We start from the raw sequence: 22259 nt of genomic DNA, 5'->3' as shown, positions 1-22259 counted from the left end.
TTGAGGAGCTCAGTGATGCTCTGGTCCAGATCTGGGAGGAAATACCCCAGGACACCTTCCATAATCTCATTAGGAGTATGCCCCGACATTATCAGGCATTCATACAAGTGCGTGGGGGCCATACAAACTACTGAGTACCATTTTGAGTCGCTGCAATGAAATTTCAGCAAAATGGACTAACCTGCTGCATCATTCCTTCACTTTGATTTTCGGGGTGTCTTTGAATTCAGCCCTCTGTAGGGTGATAATTTTCATTTCTATCAAACGATGTGGCATCCTTTCCTTCCTAACACATTACCCAGTCCATACCAGTATAGATCCTAACACATTACCCAGTCCATACCAGTATAGATCCTAAAGGCCCGTACACACGTACCGATCGTCGGCATACAAACGTCGGTGGACGAAGGATCTGCCGATTGTACGCGTGTTAGTATGGTGCCTCCGACAGATGTCTGCGCACAATCCGCGGACAAAAGTCTTTCGTGCAAACATGAAAATATTTGTATGCCGACACCAGAACGGACGATTGTTCGCCTGTCAGTACACAATTCGGCCGACAGACCGCAGATTTGCAAGACTGGGCATGCTCAGAAAATAGAAAACACAGGGAAAGTTAACCATTACATGACATCACTTCTGCAGTCGGCGGACAAAATTCTTGTGCTGTCCTTGTGCTGTCTTTGCACTTTTCAGCAGACACCGACATCCCGGGGAGAAAAGAGGAACATTTGTAAGCCGACCATCGGTACGTGTGTACGGGGCTTAACACATTACCCAGTCCATACCAGTATAGATCCTAACACATTACCCAGTCCATACCAGTATATATCCTAACACATCACCCAGTCCATACCAGTATATATCCTAACACATTACCCAATCCATACCAGTATAGATCCTAACACATTACCCAATCCATACCAGTATAGATCCTAACACATTACCCAGTCCATACCAGTATAGATCCTAACACATTACCCAGTCCGTACCAGTATATATCCTAACACATTACCCAGTCCATACCAGTATAGATCCCAATACATTACCCAGTCCATACCAGTATAGATCCCAATACATTACCCAGTCCATACCAGTATATATCCTAACACATTACCCAGTCCATACCAGTATAGATCCTAACACATCACCCAGTCCATACCAGTATAGGTCCTACCACATTACCCAGTCCATACCAGTATAGATTCTAACACATCACCCAGTCCATACGAGTATAGATCCTAACACATTACCCAGTCCATACCAGTATAGATCCCAATACATTACCCAGTCCATACCAGTATAGATCCTAACACATTACCCAGTCCATACCAGTATAGATCCTAACACATTACCCAGTCCATACCAGTATAGATCCCAATACATTACCCAGTCCATACCAGTATAGATCCTAACACATTACCCAGTCCATACCAGTATAGATCCTAACACATTACCCAGTCCATACCAGTATAGATCCTAACACATTACCCAGTCCATACCAGTATAGATCCTAACACATCACCCAGTCCATACCAGTATAGATCCTAACACATTACCCAGTCCATACCAGTATAGATCCTAACACATTACCCAGTCCATACCAGTATAGATCCTAACACATTACCCAGTCCATACCAGTATAGATCCTAACACATTACCCAGTCCATACCAGTATAGATCCTAACACATTACCCAATCCATACCAGTATAAATATCCAGGATGACATTTTTTTCCCATTGAGATATGATGTGTTTTCAAAGTGTTCCTTTATTTTTGTTGAGCAGTGTATATATATATATTTATATAATGTTTGGGGGTTGTAATACATTTTGTAGCGGCAGAATGCTGATATTATGGCACAACTAGGTTGGTGGAGAAGAGTTGGGGACCCCTCAGTCAGTTCCCCCCCATTCTCTGAGTGTGACATTTGTATTCCTCTATATACATTGTGTGTTATCTCCTCTATAATGTTTATCTTGGACAGTCCTCTCCCCGACTTCACATCCCGCTAACCACGCATGCGCGCACAGCTCTGCTCGCAGCGCACTCCCGCCGTCTCCCGGGCGACCGTGACGTCATCAGTTCGCGCCCCAGTACTGCTGGCGCTGTTGTCCCCGGTGATCGGCCGCGTCTCCTGTGAGGTGAGTGTGCGGCGATATCAGTCGCTGGTGTGCGCAGGCGTGTATCGCGATATATAGAGAGCTCCCTCCCTTCCCTCTCCCTACAGAGATTGTGCGGAACTCCGGGCACCACAATGTCGTACGTATCCGCTGCAGGCCGCCGGTAGGGGGCGCTACCAGATGTAATTTGTATGTATATATGTGACCAGCAGGGGGCGCTCTGTCACCTTCCACACCACACACAGGACTGATAGGAGAGACCCAGGGGGGGTCTTATACTGATGTAATGTATATATGTGACCAGCAGGGGGCGCTCTGTCACCCAAACCACACACAGGACTGATAGGAGAGACACAGGGGGTCTTATACTGATGTAATGTATATATGTGACCAGCAGGGGGCGCTCTGTCATCTCCCACCACACACAGGAGTGATAGGAGAGACCCAGGGGGTCTTATACTGATGTAATGTATATATGTGACCAGCAGGGGGTGCTCTGTCACCTCCCACCACACACAGGACTGATAGGAGAGACCCAGGGGGCCTTATACTGATGTAATGTATATATGTGACCAGCAGGGGGCGCTCTGTCACCTCCCACCACACACAGGACTGATAGGAGAGACCCAGGGGGCCTTATACTGATGTAATGTATATATGTGACCAGCAGGGGGCGCTCTGTCACCCAAACCACACACAGGAGTGATAGGAGAGACCCAGGGGGTCTTATACTGATGTAATGTATATATGTGACCAGCAGGGGGCGCTCTGTCATCTCCCACCACACACAGGAGTGATAGGAGAGACCCAGGGGGCCTTATACTGATGTAATGTATATATGTGACCAGCAGGGGGCGCTCTGTCACCTCCCACCACACACAGGAGTGATAGGAGAGACCCAGGGGGCCTTATACTGATGTAATGTATATATGGGACCAGCAGGGGGCGCTCTGTCACCTCCCACCACACACAGGACTGATAGGAGAGACCCAGGGGGCCTTATACTGATGTAATGTATATATGTGACCAGCAGGGGGCGCTCTGTCACCCAAACCACACACAGGAGTGATAGGAGAGACCCAGGGGGTCTTATACTGATGTAATGTATATATGTGACCAGCAGGGGGCGCTCTGTCATCTCCCACCACACACAGGAGTGATAGGAGAGACCCAGGGGGTCTTATACTGATGTAATGTATATATGTGACCAGCAGGGGGCGCTCTGTCACCTCCCACCACACACAGGAGTGATAGGAGAGACCCAGGGGGTCTTATACTGATGTAATGTATATATGTGACCAGCAGGGGGCGCTCTGTCACCTCCCACCACACACAGGAGTGATAGGAGAGACCCAGGGGGGTCTTATACTGATGTAATGTATATATGTGACCAGCAGGGGGTGCTCTGTCATCTCCTTCACCACACGCAGGAGTGATAGGAGAGACCCAGGGGGCCTTATACTGATGTAATGTATATATGTGACCAGCAGGGGGCGCTCTGTCACCTCCCACCACACACAGGACTGATAGGAGAGACCCAGGGGGCCTTATACTGATGTAATGTATATATGTGACCAGCAGGGGGCGCTCTGTCACCCAAACCACACACAGGAGTGATAGGAGAGACCCAGGGGGTCTTATACTGATGTAATGTATATATGTGACCAGCAGGGGGCGCTCTGTCATCTCCCACCACACACAGGACTGATAGGAGAGACCCAGGGGGTCTTATACTGATGTAATGTATATATGTGACCAGCAGGGGGCGCTCTGTCACCTCCCACCACACACAGGAGTGATAGGAGAGACCCAGGGGGGTCTTGTACTGATGTAATGTATATATGTGACCAGCAGGGGGTGCTCTGTCATCTCCTTCACCACACGCAGGAGTGATAGGAGAGACCCAGGGGGTCTTATACTGATATTGTACTATGCAATGTAAATGCAATTATGGGAAATCAGAAGCTGATTATCACCTACAATAGGCAACTTTATATCGTGTTTTTTTTTTTTCCTCAGGGCGACAAAGGAAGTAAAGATGGCGCTGGTATCGGCGGACACCCGGATATCGGAGTTATTGAATGAACTGCACCAGCTTATCAAACAGACACAGGTGAGGACAGAACACACACATATAGAAGGGAACCTTTTGCTTCCCAGGCCAACTCTGACCCTTCTCTCCTACATGTAAAAATCATCATTACCGTATTTATCGGCGTATAACACGCGCCGGCGTATAACACGCACCCCAATATTTGGAGAGAAATTTCAGGAAAAAAGCTTAAATTTAACATAAACAGCTTTGAACTCAGAACATTTTTTTTTTTTTTAATCAAATGATATCACCAATGCCCATGAATGCATCCTCATCAGCAGTGTCCATACATGCATCCCACCAGCAGTGTCCATACATGCATCCCACCAGGAGTGTTCGTACATGCAGCCCACCAGCAGTGTTCGTACATGCAGCCCACCAGCAGTGTCTGTACATGCAGCCCACCAGGAGTGTTCGTACATGCAGCCCACCAGCAGTGTTCGTACATGCAGCCCACCAGGAGTGTTCGTACATGCAGCCCACCAGCAGTGTCTGTACATGCAGCCCACCAGCAGTGTCTGTACATGCAGCCCACCAGCAGTGTCTGTACATGCAGCCCACCAGCAGTGTCTGTACATGCAGCCCACCAGCAGTGTCCGTACATGCAGCCCACCAGCAGTGTCCGTACATGCAGCCCACCAGCAGTGTCCGTACATGCAGCCCACCAGCAGTGTCCGTACATGCAGCCCACCAGCAGTGTCCGTACATGCAGCCCACCAGCAGTGTCCGTACATGCAGCCCACCAGCAGTGTCCGTACATGCAGCCCACCAGCAGTGTCTGTACATGCAGCCCACCAGCAGTGTCCATACATGCAGCCTAGCAAGTGCAATGTCCAAATATGCATCATCGCAAGCGCCAATGGAACTGACCTCATTTGTTTCAAAAAAGACCGGGAAGCAGCGCCGTGTGACGTCTGTCATAGGCGGGACTTCCGATGACTGCGCTCGCTCGTTCTCCCTTCTCCTCGGCTCGGCCCGCCCCCTTCTGCTCTTACGGTATGACAGCTCGTCCTTCCTTCTCGGCTCGGCCCGCCCCCTTCTGCTCTAATGACAGCTAGTCCTTCCTTCTCCTCGGCCCGGCCCGCCCCTTCTGCTCTCGGTGATGCTTCCTGGCCGTTTTTTTTTAATATCGGCATATAACACGCACTGCTGCTTTTTCCTCCATTTTTAGGAGGAAAAAGTGCGTGTTATACGCCGATAAATACGGTATTTTGCTAGAAATCTATTCAGAACCCCCAAACATTATATAATATATATATATATATATATATATATATATATATATATATATATATATATATATATATATATATATATATATATATATATATATAAATTTTTTTTTTTTTTTTAGCAGAGGCCATAGAGCAGGGGTTTCCAAACTATGGCCCTCCAGTTGTTTAGGAACTACAATTCCCATCATGCCTAGTCATGTCTGTGAATGTCAGTTTTACAATGCCTCATGGGACGTGTAGTTCCACAACAGCTAGAGAGATTCCATTTCCTGGTTGCACTTTGCCAGCATACCGCCGAAATTTCCAACCTGCCGAGATCTCCAACCCGCAACCTGCCGAGATCTCCAACCCGCGTCACTTCCGGTTGGAGATCTCAGCAATTTAGCGCTACCGCGCATGCGCCGCCTTGAAAGCACGTTCACCGAGGACTCCAACTCCATGCATGAGTTGGACTTTTCGGGAGCTCAATAGAATACTACCGCACATGCGTCTGCGGACAGTGCCTTACAGTTGGAGCTTTTGGCAAATAAAACCCCCTGCACAGTGCTATCCACCACAGTAACTTGTACACTTAAGCCTGAAAGGGAATGCTGGGATTTATAGTTCCTCAAAAAAAAAAATATTGTGACTCTGAGCTTGAAAGTACATGCTGGGATTTATAGTTCCTCTCCAAAAAAAAAACAAAAACCCACAATTGTGAACAGCGCGTAATGGGGGACACAGGCTGGATGATGGCGGGGAACACAGGCTGCGTGATGGGGGACACGCAGCCTGTGTTCCCCACTGTCATCCAGCCTGTGTCCCATCAGGCAGCCAGTGTCGCCCCCCCCCCATCGCGCAACCTGTGTTCCCTGCCGTCATCCAGCCTGTGCTCCCCATCACTCAGCCTGTGTACCCCGCCGTCATCCAGCCTGTGCTCCCCATCACTCAGCCTGTGTTCCCTGCCGTCATCCAGCCTGTGTCCCCTATCACGCAGCCTTTGTTCCCCGCCGTCATCCAGCCAGTCCCCCATTGTGCAGCCTGTGTTCCCTGCCGTCATCCAGCCTGTTTTCCCCATCAGGCAGCCTGCGTTCCCTGCCGTCATCCAGCCAGTCCCCCATTACGCGCTGTTCACAATTTGTTTGTTTTTTGTTTTTTTTTGGAGAGGAACTATAAATCCCAGCATTCCCTTTCAGGCTTCATTGTACAAGTTACTGTGGGCGTAGCACTGTGCAGGGGTTATTATTTGCCAAAAGCTCCAACTGTAAGGCACTGTCCGCAGACGCATGTGCAGTAGTATTCTATTGAGCTGCCGAAAAGTCCAACTCATGCACGGAGTTGGAGTCCTCGGTGAACGTGCTTTCAAGGCGGCGCATGCGCGGTAGCGGTAAATAGCTGAGATCTCCGACGGGAAGTGACGCGGATTGGAGATCTCGGCAGACTGGTGGGTAAGTATAGCAAACTAAGGGCCGGTTGGTTTCCCGCCATCATCCAGCCTGTCCCCCATCACGCAGCCTGTGTTCCCCCGCCGTCATCCAGCCAGTCCCCATCGCGCAGCCTGTGTTCCCCGCCGTCATCCAGCCTGTGTCCCCTATCACGCAGCCTGTGTTCCCCGCCGTCATCCAGCCAGTCCCCCATCGCGCAGCCTGTGCTCCCCATCACGCAGCCTGTGTTCCCCGATGTCATCCAGCCTGTGTCCCCTATCACGCAGCCTGTGTTCCCCTGCCGTCATCCAGCCAGTCCCCCATCGCGCAGCCTGTACTCCCCATCACGCAGCCTGTGTTCCCCGCCGTCATCCAGCCTGTGTCCCCTATCACGCAGCCTGTGTTCCCCACCGTCATCCAGCCAGTCCCCCCATCACGCAGCCTGTGTTCCCCGATGTCATCCAGCCTGTGTCCCCTGCCATCATCCAGCCAGTCCCCCATCGTGCAGCCTGTGCTCCCCATTGCACAGCCTGTGTCCCTGCCGCCATCCAGCCTGTGTCCCCCATCACGCAGCCAGTGTCCCCCGCCGTCATCCAGCCTGTCCCCCATCGCGCAGCCTGTACTCCCCATCACGCAGCCTGTGTTCCCCGCCGTCATCCAGCCTGTGTCCCCTATCACGCAGCCTGTGTTCCCCGCCGTCATCCAGCCAGTCCCCCATCGCGCAGCCTCTGCTCCCCATCACGCAGCCTGTGTCCCCCGATGTCATCCAGCCTGTGTCCCCTGCCATCATCCAGCCAGTCCCCCATCGTGCAGCCTGTGCTCCCCATTGCACAGCCTGTGTCCCTGCTGCCATCCAGCCTGTGTCCCCCATCACGCAGCCAGTGTCCCCCGCCGTCATCCAGCCTGTCCCCCATCACGCAGCCTGTGTTCCCCGCCGTCATCCAGCCTGTCCCCCATCACGCAGCCTGTGTTCCCCATCACGCAGCCAGTGTTCCCCGCCGTCATCCAGCCTGTGTCCCCCATCACGCAGCCTGTGTTCCCTGCCGTCATCCAGCCAGTCCCCCATCGCGCAGCCTGTACTCCCCATCGCGCAGCCTGTGTCCCCCGCCGTCATCCAGCCTGTCCCCCATTACGCGCGCTGTTCACAATTTGTTTTTTGTTTTTTTTGGAGAGGAACTATAAATCCCAGCATGTACTTTCAAGCTCAGATTCACTTTTTTTTTTTTACCTAGGAGGGTGCTACAAAAATTAGAAGAAAAGCGGTTTAACCTTAAACTGTGTAAAGGGTTCTATACCATCAGAGCAGTAAGGATGTGGAATTCTCTTCCACAAGCAGTGGTATCAGCAGGGAGCATCGATAGTTTCAAAAAACTATTAGATGGGCACCTTAGGCTCCTTTCACACAGTCCGCTTCGTAGGCTGATCCGTGCTGCTCAGCGGGGGATCGATGCACTGATCTCCGCTGAGCAGGCAGGTGACAACTCCCTCTCCGCTCTGTGTGCAGAGAGGGAGGTGTCAGAGCCCTGCTGCTCTCTATGGGGGAATCAGATGAGAGCGGACTGCATGTCCGCTCTCATCCGATCCCCTGGAGGGATGGAAAATAGGGTTTCCATCTGTCCGGATTTCACGGATAGGATCGGATGCGGGTGGCAGCGGGTGTCAGTGGACATGTCTGCGCTGACACCCGCTGCCCCATAGAGATGCATGGAGGATCCGATCAGATCCGCCTAAAAAACTGACAGGCGGATCTGATTGAATCGTTCGTGTGAAAGGACCCTTAACGACCACAACATTCAGGGGTATATGATGTACTATTGACATAAACAAACACACACTGATCATATGTTGGATTGGTGTCTTTTATTTCAACCTCCCCAACTATGTAACTATGGAAAAATGGGTCTATCTGCACCTTCTCCTTTATCGGATTCTTAAACCACTTGCCGACCGCCGCACGACTATTTACTGCGGCAGTCAGCCACTCACAGGCAGAGTGACGTAGTACTACGTCGCTAGCCTGTGAGGGTCTAGGGAGCGAGCGCGTGCCCCCACTCCCGAGTGGTCACGGACCCCCCCCCCCCCCCCGCGCGTGTGACCGGCGGACCCGATCATCCGCCAGTGACTCGCGATCGTCGGTGGAGAGGGAGAAAGGCAGGCGGCTAATGTAAACAAGCCGCCTGTCATTCTCCCCGGTGTAGGAATGGTGGTCATACGGTTCTACTATGTAGGACCGTTGATCACTGTTCCTACAGCTCAAGCCACAGCCAATCAAAGTTAGAATCACACCCCTAGGGACACACATAGCCCCTCCCTCTCAAAAAAAGTTAACCCCTTCACTGCCAGTGTAATTCTACAGTAACAGTGCATATGTATAGCACTGATTACTGTAATAATGTCACTGGTAACCCCAAAAGTGTCAAAATGTCAGTCAAGGGTCCGATCTGTCCGCCGCAATGTCGCAGTCCCGCAAAAAAAATCGTAGATCGCCGCCATTACGCGTTAAAAAAAAATAAACAACAAAGATGACAAAAATCTTTCCCTTAGTTAGTAAACGCGATAACTTTTGCGCAAACCAATCAAAATACGCTTTTTGCGTTTTTTTTTTTTTTTTTAACCAAACATATGTAGCAGAAAACAAATTGGCCGAAAATGTTAAATTTTGATTTTTACAGGTTTTTTTTTTTTTTTTTTTTTGGGGGGGGGGATTTCATATAAAAAAAAATTTGAAAAATATTGTTATTTTTGCAAAATTGTCGCTCTTTTTTTGTTTATAGCGCATGATCAAAAAATCTCACAGGTGATCAAATACCACCAAAAGAAAGCTCTGTTTGTGGGAAAAAAAGGACGTAAATTTTGTTTGGGTACATCGTCGCACGACCGCGCAATTGTCCGTTAAAATCACGCAGTGCCGAATCGCAAAATAGGCCCTGGTCAGGAAGGGGGTAAAATCTTCCGGGGCTTAAGTGGTTAACATCTCCCCGGGTGTCAGGACTTCTCACCAAGCTTCATTCTCCCCAGGATCCTCCATCCAGAAGAGACCATCCACCTCCTCCTAGTAGAAGACTCCAATGTATAGCTGGAAGAAATAAGAGTGTCATCATTCTTACCACTTCATTAAAACCACTCTTTATTTAAAGTAATGGATATAAAATGAGGAAGATCATAATAAATATGAATAATGAACATAATGAAGTTCATAATTTGTGTTTTCCAGGAGGAGAGGTCGAGAAGTGAGCACAACCTGGTGAACATCCAGAAGACCCATGAGAGGATGCAGACAGAGAATAAGAGTAGGTGTCACTGATGAGCTGTGTGGGTCTGGAAAGAGCTGGGACTTGTCAGTAACGGTCTCTTCTCTCTGCAGTCTCTCCTTATTACCGCACCAAACTGCGAGGACTATACACCACCGCCAAGGCTGACGCCGAGGTCGAGTGCAAGTGAGTGCTGAGGAATAGGATACTGCAAGATCCAGTTCAGTGTTGTCATTATCTCATTGAACATTTGCTGTGTTTCTTCCCCAGTATCCTGCGCAGATCTCTGGATAAAATTGCAGAAATCAAATCTCTTCTGGAAGAGAGACGGATCGGTGAGTGTTGCAGCTTCCTCTGTGCTCCTCGTCTCTTGTCTCTGCTCTATTCTCACCCTCTTCTTCTTCTTTTTATTCCGCAGCTGCAAAGATTGCTGGACTGTACCATGACTCAGAGCCCCCCCGCAAGACCATGAGACGAGGGGTGCTGATGACACTGCTACAACAATCTGCCATGACCCTTCCCTTGTGGATCGGAAAACCAGGAGAGAAGTATGTATAGAAAGAGTGCAGGGGCGGCATTAAAGCGTAACTCCACTTTTGTGGAGAAAAAAACATTCCCCTCTGGGTGATCTCTGTACATTACAAGGATTTTAACAAACTTTGTTGCAGATTCCTACCTTTTTGTTTTACTGAAGAAATCATTGTTTGTTCCTCTGTGCTGAGTGGGCCAAATGGGAGTGGTTTCATAATTATCAATCAGCTGTGGCAGCTGCAGGGCTCTAATGAGGAAAGCTGCTGGTCCCGCATCCCTTTAGATGTGTTCCTATTGGGAGTGTCTTGCCAAAAATGACATTTTTGTTGCAGGGGATGCCAGAAATCTGACTTGTATCTTAGTGCAGACTTCTGGGAAAATTGGTGAGCCAATCACACAACCAGGAAATGTTTCTGGGGGTGTGGTCAGTATACATTCTGTGTACAGAACACCTCCAGGCGGCCATATTGCATTTCATTTTCAGAAAATTACATCTGCAGATTGAAAAGGAAAGGTCATTTTTATTAACATTCAAAATACAATATGATTTGTCGCAATTGTATATGCTATATTATTTATTTGCTATTTTATTCCCCTCATGTAACTGGAGTTACCCTTTAAAAGTTCCTCTCTGACAGCCCCGGTCTGGTTACTATTGGATGCACAAGCCTCCTAAACTTCCTTACCCTCCCTGACTGAGCCAAATCCTCCTTCATTTGTATCTCACACGCTCCCCCCCCCCCCCCTCCCAGACTCTGCAGCTCACAGTGGGAGGGTGCAGGTAGTCCTGTCAATCCAGAAAGCAGCGTGGTCAGGTGCTGATTAACAAGCTGCAGGCTTATGAATTGTCCGTAACCATGCTGATAACCACACCCCTTCCAATTTCTTCTCCTTCCACTGTAGTGCACAGCCTTCATTAAAGTGACAACTCTGCTCTGAAATCAGGAGCAGTGCAGCATTGTTGTCACACCATCACAGGAAGCTGCATTGGGTAGACTTCACTGGCAGGATCAAAAGGCATTTATGGAACTTTGCAGGTAAACTAAGAGCAGAACTGACTAGTAGACTTGTACAGTGTAAGGAGATGGAGCAGTTAGGTAGGACAGTGGTCCTCAACTCCGGTCCTCAGGGCCCACTAACAGGCCAGATTTTAAGTATTACCTTGGGGAGATGCAGACTAGAGTACTGCAATCACTGAGCAGCAAATGATATCACCTGGGATGTATTTCAGTTATCTTGCAAACCTGGCCTGTTAGTGGGCCCTGTAGGCCAAGGTTGAGGACCACTGAGGTAGGACACTTTACAGCACTAAGCAAGGTCTCCATGTATAATCCGCACAGTAGATGCCCCTTATTAACCACTTCCCGCCTGCATGCCATCATATGACGTCCTGGACTTGAAGTAGAGATATCTGGATGATGGATGTAGCTGCAGGCATCATCCAGATATCTTTCTTTTCAGCCGGCGGGCGATTCCCTACAATGTAAAAGCCATCCTAGTAGCCTATTAGCCCCTGGATTGCCTTTACAGGCAGGGGGAGGAGACAGCGGCAGCAGCTTACCACAGAGCTGGCCGAAGAATGGATGGTCTCCAGCCATCTCTATGATCCTGGGAGGCCAGAAGTGATGTCATAACATCACTTCCGGCTCTGGCAGATGTAAACACTGCCTTTTTTTTTCCTGGAAAGCAGAGATCAGTTTTTTTTTTTGTCATGCTCTCTAGAGTAGAGGAGATATCTGTGGTCTTACACCCGGTTCACACTTCTGCGAGTGCCGGGTTCGCATGTAATGTCGGAGCGCACTGCTCCGACATTACATGCGATCAGCTGTGCGGTGCGAGTTTAGCCATACAGTTTGTATGGCTAAATTCGCATCGCACCCGGTGCAAACACGCACAGGAGGCATTTTTGCAGCCGCATCAGGATCGGATCGCACAGCGGTTCACACTTGTGCGATCCCATCCTGTGCGAACTGCACGATCGCACTGCGATATGCGATCAAACTGGGGGTGTCGTTAAGATTACATTGACACCCCCAGCGTATCGCATATGGCAGTGTGAACTGCCGGGGGTGCGTGTGCGATGCGGGAAAAGGCTGCGAATTCGCAGCCTTCCCGCATCGCATATATGTGAACCGAGCCTTAAAGATCTATCCATAAAGAGGACCTGTGATGCCTTCTTTCTATTTCCATTTCTATTACAAGGAATGTTTACAGTCCTTGTAATAGGAATAAAAGTGATCGAAAATAAAACTAAAGGGACAGTGTAAAAAAAAAAATACTAATTCTACAATTTAATTATTTAATTTTAATTAGTTCTTGCACGCAGAAGCATTCGTAGGTCGCACCGACATGGAAACTGTGTTAATCACACACACATATATATATATATATATATATATATATATATATATATATATATATATATATATATATATATATATATATATATATATATAATTAGTGTGTACTGGTTGAAACGTTTCCAGCTTTTAATTAATTTTTCTTACTTTCTGCTTTCGTGGCATAGGCCTCCTCCTTTATGCGGCGCCATCCCTGCATCCAGCGATTACGTAGCCAAGCCGGGTGATAAGGTAGCGGCAAGGGTTAAGGCGGTGGACGGAGATGAGCAGTGGATTCTGGCTGAGGTGGTCAGTTACAGCCATGCAGCAAACAAGTAAGTTCTGTTTGGGGTGATCAGCAGGGAATGTGATATCCAATACATTGCTATAAAATCTCTTCTCTGTTCTAGGTATGAAGTGGACGACATTGATGAGGAGGGGAAAGAGTGAGTATCAGCTGGCGATTAATTGTATTGTACTTACAGCTCAGCTCCAGCCCTCCCTTCTGTCTTGCACAGTTGTACAGGCTCCACTTCTGGACTGAAACTGCTTCCAGATTCCAATGCACACTGTGAGCTTTTTTAATTTTACCTTTGTAGTAGTCAGCTTTGTGTACAGCATCTCACAAAAGTGAGTACACCCCTCACATTTTTTGTAAATATTTTATTCTATATTTTTATGTGACAACACTGAAGAAATTACACTTTGCTACAATGTAAAGTAGTGAGTGTACAGCTTGTATAACAGTGTAAATTTGCTGTCCCCTTAAAATAACTCAACACACAGCCATTAATGTCTAAACCGCTGGCAACAAAAGTGAGTACACCCCTAAGTGAAAATGTCCAAATTGGGCCCAAAGTGTCAATATTTTGTGTGGCCACCATTATTTTCCATCACTGCCTTATCCCTCTTGGGCATGGAGTTCACCAGAGCTTCACAGGTTGCCACTGGAGTCCTCTTCCACTCCTCCATGATGACATCACGGAGCTGGTGGATGTTAGAGACCTTGCGCTCCTCCACCTTCCATTTGAGGATGTCCTACAGATGCTCAATAGGGTTTAGGTCTGGAGACATGCTTGGCCAGTCCATCACCTTTACCCTCAGCTTCTTTAGCAAGGCAGTGGTCGTCTTGGAGGTGTGTTTGGGGTGGTTATCATGTTGGAATACTGCCCTGCGGCCCAGTCTCTGAAGGAAGGGGATCATGCTCTGCTTCAGTATGTCACAGTACATGTTGGCATTCATGGTTTCCTCAATGAACTGTAGCTCCCCAGTGCCGGCAGCACTCATGCAGCCCCAGACCATGACACTTCCACCACCATGCTTGACTGTAGGCAAGACACACTTGTCTTTGTACTCCTCACCTGGTTGCCGCCACACACGCTTGACACCATCTGAACCAAATACGTTTATCTTGGTCTCATCAGACTACAGGACATGGTTCCAGTTATCCATGTCCTTAGTCTGCTTGTCTTCAGCAAATTGTTTGCAGGCTTTCTTGTGCATCATCTTTAGAAAAGCCTTCCTTCTGGGACGACAGCCATGCAGACCAATTTGATGCAGTGTGCAGCGTATGGTCTGAGCACTGACAGGCTGACCCCCCACCCCTTCAACCTCTGCAGCAATGCTGGCAGCACTCATACGTCTATTTCCCAGAGACAACATCTGGATATGAGGCTGAGCACGTGCACTCAACTTCCTTGGTAGACCATGGCGAGGCCTGTTCTCAGTGGAACCTGTCCTGTTAAATTGCTGTGTGGTCTTGGCCGCAGTGCTGCAGATCAGTTTCAGGGTCTTTATGTAGATATAAAATGAAAAAAAATATTCAGCGCTGGACCTAATATTACCATATATGTGGACTAGCAGCTAGGCACTCAAGGGCAATCTAACTAAAACACCTCCTGAAACATAATAATATAAAGTGCAGCGCAATCCTGATGGTAAAGCAATCAAAAAGTCACAAAAAATTCAGGTGTCAGTTTATACTGACACCTGAATTCTTTGGGACTTTTTGACATCTTTATGTAGAGCAACAATTCTTTTTTTCAGATGCTCAGAGAGTTCTTTGCCATGAGGTGCCATGTTGAACTTCCAGTGACCAGTATGAGAGAGTGAGAGCGATAACACCACATTTAACACACCTGCTCCCCATTCATACCTGGGACCTTGTAACACTAACGAGTCACATGACACCGGGGAGGGAAAATGGCTAATTGGGCCAAATTTGAAAATGTTCACTTAGGGGTGTACTCACTTATGCTGCCAGTGGTTTAGACATTAATGGCTGTGTGTTGAGTTATTTTGAGGGGACAGCAAATTTACACTGTTATACAAGCTGTACACTCACTACTTTACTTTGTAGCAAAGTGTCATTTCTTCAGTGTTGTCACATGAAAAGATAGAATAAAATATTTACAAAAATGTGAGGGGTGTACTCACTTTTGTGAGAGACTGTATGTAGCTTGAATGGTTTTGCACTGAATGAGCTCAATGTATTTATTAGCCGCTATCTATCTGATTCAGTGCAGCCTGTATGTGATGATGTAGGTCTGAGGTCTGGAATGAGTTGTAGACATTTGATGGTGAGTACACAGCCTTTATATACTAAGTGTTCTCTCATCTTTGTCTTCAGGCGTCACACGCTCAGTCGTCGGAGGATCATCCCTCTGCCACAGTGGAAAGCCAATCCAGAGACAGACCCTGAGGCTTTGTTCCAGAAGGATCAGCTGGTACTAGCTCTGTACCCCCAGACGACATGCTTCTATCGGGCCCTGATACACGCACCGCCACAACGGGTAAGTACGCGGCCTGTTTAGATTTTAGGGAAGATGGTTATTGTGTAGATACAGGATATATGCAGTACAAAGGCCTACATACTCCTGTTAGATTTCCATAAAAGACTAAGTTCACCTTTCATAACAAGTTACACCCATATTCAGGGTGTAACATGCTGCAAACAGACTGGCCCCTGATCCTCTGCGCTGACAGCTAGCGGGGATCTAAACCCCCCCCCCTTTCCAGCTGTCAAAATAAAAAAAATAAAAAAATAGTAGTGTGGTAGTTCATTGATTCTTCCTGTCAGATTGTATCTGCTTGCTCATACAGACACAAATATATACTGACAGGTCTGCAGGAGAACTGCATGGCACCTGTTGATCGCTGGTGCATTGATTTAGGCTCCAGAAACCAAAAATAATAAATGGCACATTTTTCTTTTTTTCTTGCAAAAAAAAAAAAGTACATTTACTATTTTTTGTTAAAAAGTGATCTTATCCATTTAAAGGTCCTTTTTTAAAGGTTAAGTTCACCTTTTTGGAAGATGTCACACCCATATTTAGGATAAATTCCCCGAATCCTCCCCCCGCACCCACTGTCACTTTGAGTGTGGACGGGCAGGGGTCCGCTCATACAGCTGCGTCATTCATTCAGTTTCCTGTAAATGTAGTTCAATCAGCCACTGCGGCTGATGGCTTGTAGTTCTGAATGAACTGTGAGGGTGCTGATAAGCTCTCTCGTTCTATCACAAGCCCTGCAGCTGTCAACAAACAGCCTGTGTGGAGATACGGGGAGAAAGCTGCAGGGGTTGTCTGTAGAAGCCTGACCTTCCATCCCTGATCCACTGATCACAGGTACAATGCTTTCCATGGTTCCTGCAGGAAAATATAATAAATGCACTTTTTTTTTTTTCTCTGCTAAAATATGTGCATTTATTTATTTTTTTCTAGGAAAGGTAATCTTATCCTTTAATGCTTCTCTGTTAGAAATTTACTTGTGGATCTCTGATCCTGCTGTGACTTTTATTTTTGTGTGTGTGTGTGTGTGTTGTTTTTTGTTAAGACAACAATGAAAAGGCTCAATCTCCTTCTGAACGTGCTAGTTCTCTGGCCTCCATAGTTTTTCAGTTATTGACCTTGAACAAGCATGGAGCTGAGAAATTCAGAACACCCGATCTGTATACTGCTGGGTTAGTGACTTAAAAGTAGTGAAGCCTTCAGAACAAATCAATGGGGTTGCTTTTCTAAAACTGGAGAGTGCAAAATACTAAATTACTAAACTAATACGGGGATTGGAGGACCTTAATTATGAAGAGCGTCTGCAATCGCTTGATTTATTCTCCCTGGAGAAGAGACGCCTGAGAGGGGACATGATAGCAATTTATAAATATCTCAATGGTAATCTCAGCATAGAAAAAAAGCTGTTCAGTCGGAAGGATTGCATGAGGACTTGAGGGCATACAATGCGATTAGAGGAGAAGCGTTTTAACCTCAGGCAACCTGGGGGGGTTCTTTACTGTTAGGGCTACAAGATTGTGGAATTCTCTACCACAAGAGGTGGTTTCTGCGGGAAGTATGGTGGCTTTCAAAAGACTCTTAGAAGTACATCTCAAGGATCAGAACATTCAGGGGTATGAGAGATGATTACGGCCACACACACCAGGTTGAACTGGATGGACTATTGTCTTTATTCAACCTCAACTACTATGTAACATCTGATGCAGCTGTGCATAGAAACTAATAAGCTTCAAGTTTTTTTTGTCAAAGCTTATAGTGTTACTTAACCCAGGACCCTGCACTTACTATATCTTGTCTCCCACAGTACACAGATTTTTGTGTTTTCTCTCTTGGTAGGAGACCCATCATTTAAACCATGGGTGTCCAACCTTTTGGCTTCTCTGGGCCACATTGAGTGTAGAGAAATTTTCTCGGGCCGCATATAAAATATATACTATAGTTAAGGTACATAAGTAATAAAATGCTGCCGCGCCCCCCGCACTAATTTAAGACAACTAGAGGATGATCAAATGAAATGGAATCAGTATACAGAGGTTTACTTCTTCTGAGCGATAATAAAGGAACACTCTAACCACCATGACCACTAAAGTGATTTTGAAGTGGTCATGGTGGTAGGAGTCCGAAACACTGCACATGCTCCCCTCCCCCCTCTGAGGCAGCCTCTGCCTACCGTTAGTTGGAAGCTGCTGTGGCCATGCACCTGACCTGACTTCCTTCCTCCCTAGCAAAAATAAATAAATTGTCAGGGGGCAGTGGGCCGCATTGCCTAAGGTTCCGGGCCGCAGCTTGGACATGCCTGATTTAAACCCTGAAGGTAGGAGGCTGTCATCTGCAGTCCTCACCAACCCTCTTTGGCCACCCAGTCCTTTCCTCTTTACAAGCAGGAGGAGGTCTGGGCCCACTCTCTTTTCAGGTGTCCTGAAAAGACCAGTAGTGTGAGGTGTAAAACCCTCCTAGTATAGTGGACTGGCCCAATTCAGATCCTTCCTCTCAGAGAGGTCCTGGGGCAATGAATGGACATCCCTGTCTGGGGATGTGTCAGGCTAAAACCACTTGACTGGCAGCACCAAGTTTCATTTGTGGGTGGGGGGGATGTTGCTTCCTGAGTGCCACTGCTCCAGTTTTTAACCGCTTGCCGACCGCCCCAAGTAGATATACTGCGGCAGTCAGCCCCGGCCAGGCAAAGTGACGTATATATACGTCACTAGCCTGTGACCGGTTTGTGAGCCAATAGCAGGCGAGCGCGCGCCCGCCCGCCACGGCTCGTTCACGGAGGAGTCCGCGCGTGTGACCGGCGGACCCGATGTCCGCCGGTCACACTACGATCGTCGGTAGAGAGGGAGAAAGGCGGGCGGCTTAGGTAAACAAGCCGCCTGTCATTCTCCCCTGTGTAAAAATGGAGATCAGACGGTTCTACTATGTAGAACCGTTGATCTCTGTTTTTACACTAGTAGACATGTCCCATCACAGTTAGAAACACGCCCCTAGGACACACTTAACCCCTCCCGCTCCAATACAGTTAACCCCTTCCCTGCCAGTGTCATTTTTACAGTAACAGTGCATATATATAGCACTGATTACAATAGTAATGTCACTGGTACCCCCAAAAGTGTCAAAAATGTCAGTCAAGGGTCCGATCTGTCCGCCGCAATGTTGCAGTACCGCAAAAAAAAAATGCAGATCGCCGCCATTACTCGTTAAAAAAAAAAAAAAAAAAAAAAAAAAAACGCCAAAAATGACAAAAATCTTTCCCTTTGTTAGTAAACGCGATAACTTTTGTGCAAACCAATCAAAATACGCTTTTTGTGATTTTTTTTTTTTTTTTTTTTTTTTTTTTTTTTTACCAAACATATGTAGCATAAAACAAATTGGCCGAAAATGTTAAAAAATTTTACATTTTTTTTTTTTTGGGGAATTTCATATAAAAAAATGTGAAAAATATTATTTTTGCAAAATTTACGCTCTTTTTTTTTTTGTTTATATCGCATGATCAAAAAATCGCACAGGTGATCAAATACCACCAAAAGAAAGCTCTGTTTGTGGGGAAAAAAAGGTCGTCAAATTCGTTTAGGTACAGCGTCGCACGACTGCGCAATTTTCCCTTAAAGTCACGCACTAAAAAAATCGCAAAAAACCCCCTGGTTGGAATGGGGGTAAAATCTTCCGGGGCTTAAGTGGTTAAGCAGCTCTGGTATGTGGGGTGCCTCTTCTTGCCAAGCCTTTTAACAGTGGCTGCATGAATGCTGGAGGACCATTGAGCCGTCCTTCTTTGACCCCCTGTTGTATACAGAGGGCAGACAGCAGCCCAAGCAGTGACATGCAGGCAAGTCTGGAGTCCAGCATCTTGTCTCCTTACTGTCTGGTAATCTGATTTTGACCAATTTATGAAAAGTTGCAGAATTCTAACCTTGGATTAATCTACTATTATTTGGGGTGGGGGGAGTTTTGTACTTGTTTTGCTGAATTCTAGAAATAGATGTTTAGCGTGGGTCATTAGGAAGTGTTGAGCGGTTTTGCTGATACTCCTGTATTTTATCCCTCAGCCCCAGGATGATTATTCTGTGCTGTTTGAAGACACGTCGTATGCTGACGGATACTCTCCCCCTCTAAACGTGGCTCAGAGATATGTGGTCGCTTGTAAAGAACCGAAGAAGAAGTAAAGTTGGTCGCTCCGTGTGCATTATGTGAAGCTGCCAGAAATGTAGATATTAAAGTGTCACTAAAATCGACCTGCCAAATCAAAGGTTGCCTGGAAAGAAGGTGGTAAATATTCCTCTCTGACCCCTGCTGTATTAAATAGAAACTGATGCTGGAAGACGGTTTCATGCCACACTGCCGTGCTCAGTGGTTTAATCCGCCAGCCTCTACTTCACTACTGTACCTATAGCTGTCATTGGGAGGAACCATTGAGCGCAGCAGGGAAGAGAAGGAATCTGACACTCCTGGAAATGTTTTTTTCAAATCTTCAGCCGGCATCCAAAGCCTTGTAGCTGTGTTCAGTGGTGCAGGCACCAGGAGAGGTGTGTTCACTCTTCTTTCTAGGGGTCCCCGGTCTTGGTAACTTTATTTTAGCAACAGTCCCTTTTGATCTGGACTATGGGACAGGTGGAGCTAAATCTTCACCATATTTTTTTATAGTCTGTGTTTAAGGGAATCTATCACAAAGCACATTAAGCTCAATTCACAAAGCTAAGGTTACTTCTTTTTAAAACAATGACCATTATTTTGATGGGTGCAACAGAATTTACAAACTACACTCCCATAAATAATACTAAATCTCCTTCTAGGTTTGTTTACCCATTTCCACCTGAAATCTATCTAATAGTTTTCCCTATGCTGGGGAAAATATCCTTCTATTAAAGTGGTTGTAAACCCTTACATATATCCAGTGAAGTGACTGGCCTCAGGTGATGCACAGAGATGAAACAAGTTTCACCTGTTTATCTGCAGTATTTTCTTCTCTACAACTGTTCAAAATCCAGACTTTCTAAAGCTGGATACACACTATCCAACTTTTGTGGTTGGATTTCCTGCAGATTTACCTTTTCTATGTAGTGCATGGGCCTGCCAGATTGCATACAAATTGAAAGTGTTTAGGTTTGACCTCATATTATCTGGTTTTGGTAAGTCTAAAGGAAAAAGTCTTTAGAAAAGCTTGTCGGAACTGTCGGGGGAAAAAAAAGGGGCGGAGAGCTGAAGTTACATACTTCAGAGCTCAGTGAGAACTGATTGGAGGAAAGGGACACACCCCCCTTCACATAGCAACAGAGCTGAGGCTGTCAATCACAGGTCCCTCCCGTCACCATTTTTCTCTTGGTGTCCGGAAAACTCGTCAGAAGTGACTCATGTTGATAGCAGAGGAAGGAGGCAGCAGACAGAAATTACACTTAGTGCTCTGCATTGAGACTATATACAGTGGGTACGGAAAGTATTCAGACCCCCTTAAATTTTTCACTCTTTTTTATATTGCAGCCATTTACTAAAATCATTTAAGTTCATTCTTCTTCCTCATGAATGTACACATAGCACCCCATACTGACAGAAAAACACAGAATTGTTGACATTGTTGCAGATTTATTAAAAAAGAAAAACGGAAATATCACATGGTCCTAAGTATTCAGACCCTTTGCTCAGTATTTAGTAGAAGCCCCCTTTTGATCTAATACAGCCAGGAGTCTTTTTGGGAAAGATGCAACAAGTCTTTCACACCTGGATTTGGGGATCCTCTGCCATTCCTCCTTGCAGATCCTCTCCAGTTCTGTCAGGTTGGATGGTAAACGTTGGTGGACAGCCATTTTTAGGTCTCTCCAGAGATGCTCAATTGGGTTTAAGTCAGGGCTCTGGCTGGGCCATTCAAGAACAGTCACGGAGTTGTTGTGAAGCCACTCCTTCGTTATTTTAGCTGTGTGCTTAGGGTCATTGTCTTGTTAGAAGGTAAACCTTCGGCCCAGTCTGAGGTCCAGAGCACTCTGGAGAAGGTTTTTGTCCAGGATATCCCTGTACTTGGCCGCATTCATCTTTCCCTCGATTGCAACCAGTCGTCCTGTCCCTGCAGCTGAAAAACACCCCCACAGCATGATGCTGCCACCACCATGCTTCACTGTTGGGACTGTATTGGACAGGTGATGAGCAGTGCCTGGTTTTCTCCACACATACCGCTTAGAATTAAGGCCAAAAAGTTCTATTTTGGTCTCATCAGACCAGAGAATCTTATTTCTCACCATCTTGGAGTCCTTCAGGTGTTTTTTAGCAAACTCCATGCGGGCTTTCATGTGTCTTACACTGAGGAGAGGCTTCCGTCGGGCCACTCTGCCATAAAGCCCCGACTGGTGGAGGGCTGCAGTGATGGTTGACTTTCTACAACTTTCTCCCATCTCCTGACTGCATCTCTGGAGCTCAGCCACAGTGATCTTTGGGTTCTTCTTTACCTCTCTCACCAAGGCTCTTCTCCCCCGATAGCTCAGTTTGGCCGGACGGCCAGCTCTAGGAAGG

The 22259-nt window shown here is 47.0% G+C and overlaps 1 protein-coding gene across 3 annotated transcripts; it reads left to right on the top strand.

The window, feature by feature from the left end:
• Positions 1 to 2041: 2041 nt before the first annotated feature.
• Positions 2042 to 20575, top strand: SGF29 (SAGA complex associated factor 29). 3 transcript variants are annotated; one of them, XM_082261169.1, is made up of 10 exons: positions 2042 to 2145; positions 4144 to 4237; positions 10072 to 10147; positions 10222 to 10294; positions 10379 to 10443; positions 10527 to 10656; positions 13167 to 13313; positions 13389 to 13424; positions 15608 to 15770; positions 19811 to 20575. In XM_082261169.1, the coding sequence occupies exons 2-10, from the start codon at positions 4163 to 4165 to the stop codon at positions 19925 to 19927; spliced, it is 882 nt and encodes a 293-aa protein (XP_082117295.1). In that variant the 5' UTR covers positions 2042 to 2145; positions 4144 to 4162; the 3' UTR covers positions 19928 to 20575. The 3 variants fall into 3 exon arrangements, with proteins under 3 accessions (XP_082117295.1, XP_082117294.1, XP_082117296.1); XM_082261168.1 differs by lacking the exon at positions 2042 to 2145 and adding an exon at positions 2162 to 2263; XM_082261170.1 differs by lacking the exon at positions 2042 to 2145 and adding an exon at positions 2271 to 2313.
• Positions 20576 to 22259: the final 1684 nt, after the last annotated feature.

Source organism: Pelophylax lessonae (assembly GCF_965119305.1).
Source record: "Pelophylax lessonae genome assembly, chromosome: 6".
In the NCBI taxonomy this organism is placed as follows: Eukaryota; Metazoa; Chordata; class Amphibia; order Anura; family Ranidae; genus Pelophylax; species Pelophylax lessonae.
The sequence above is the reverse complement of the archived record's forward strand: the minus strand, read 5'-3'. Positions and strand labels throughout refer to the sequence as shown.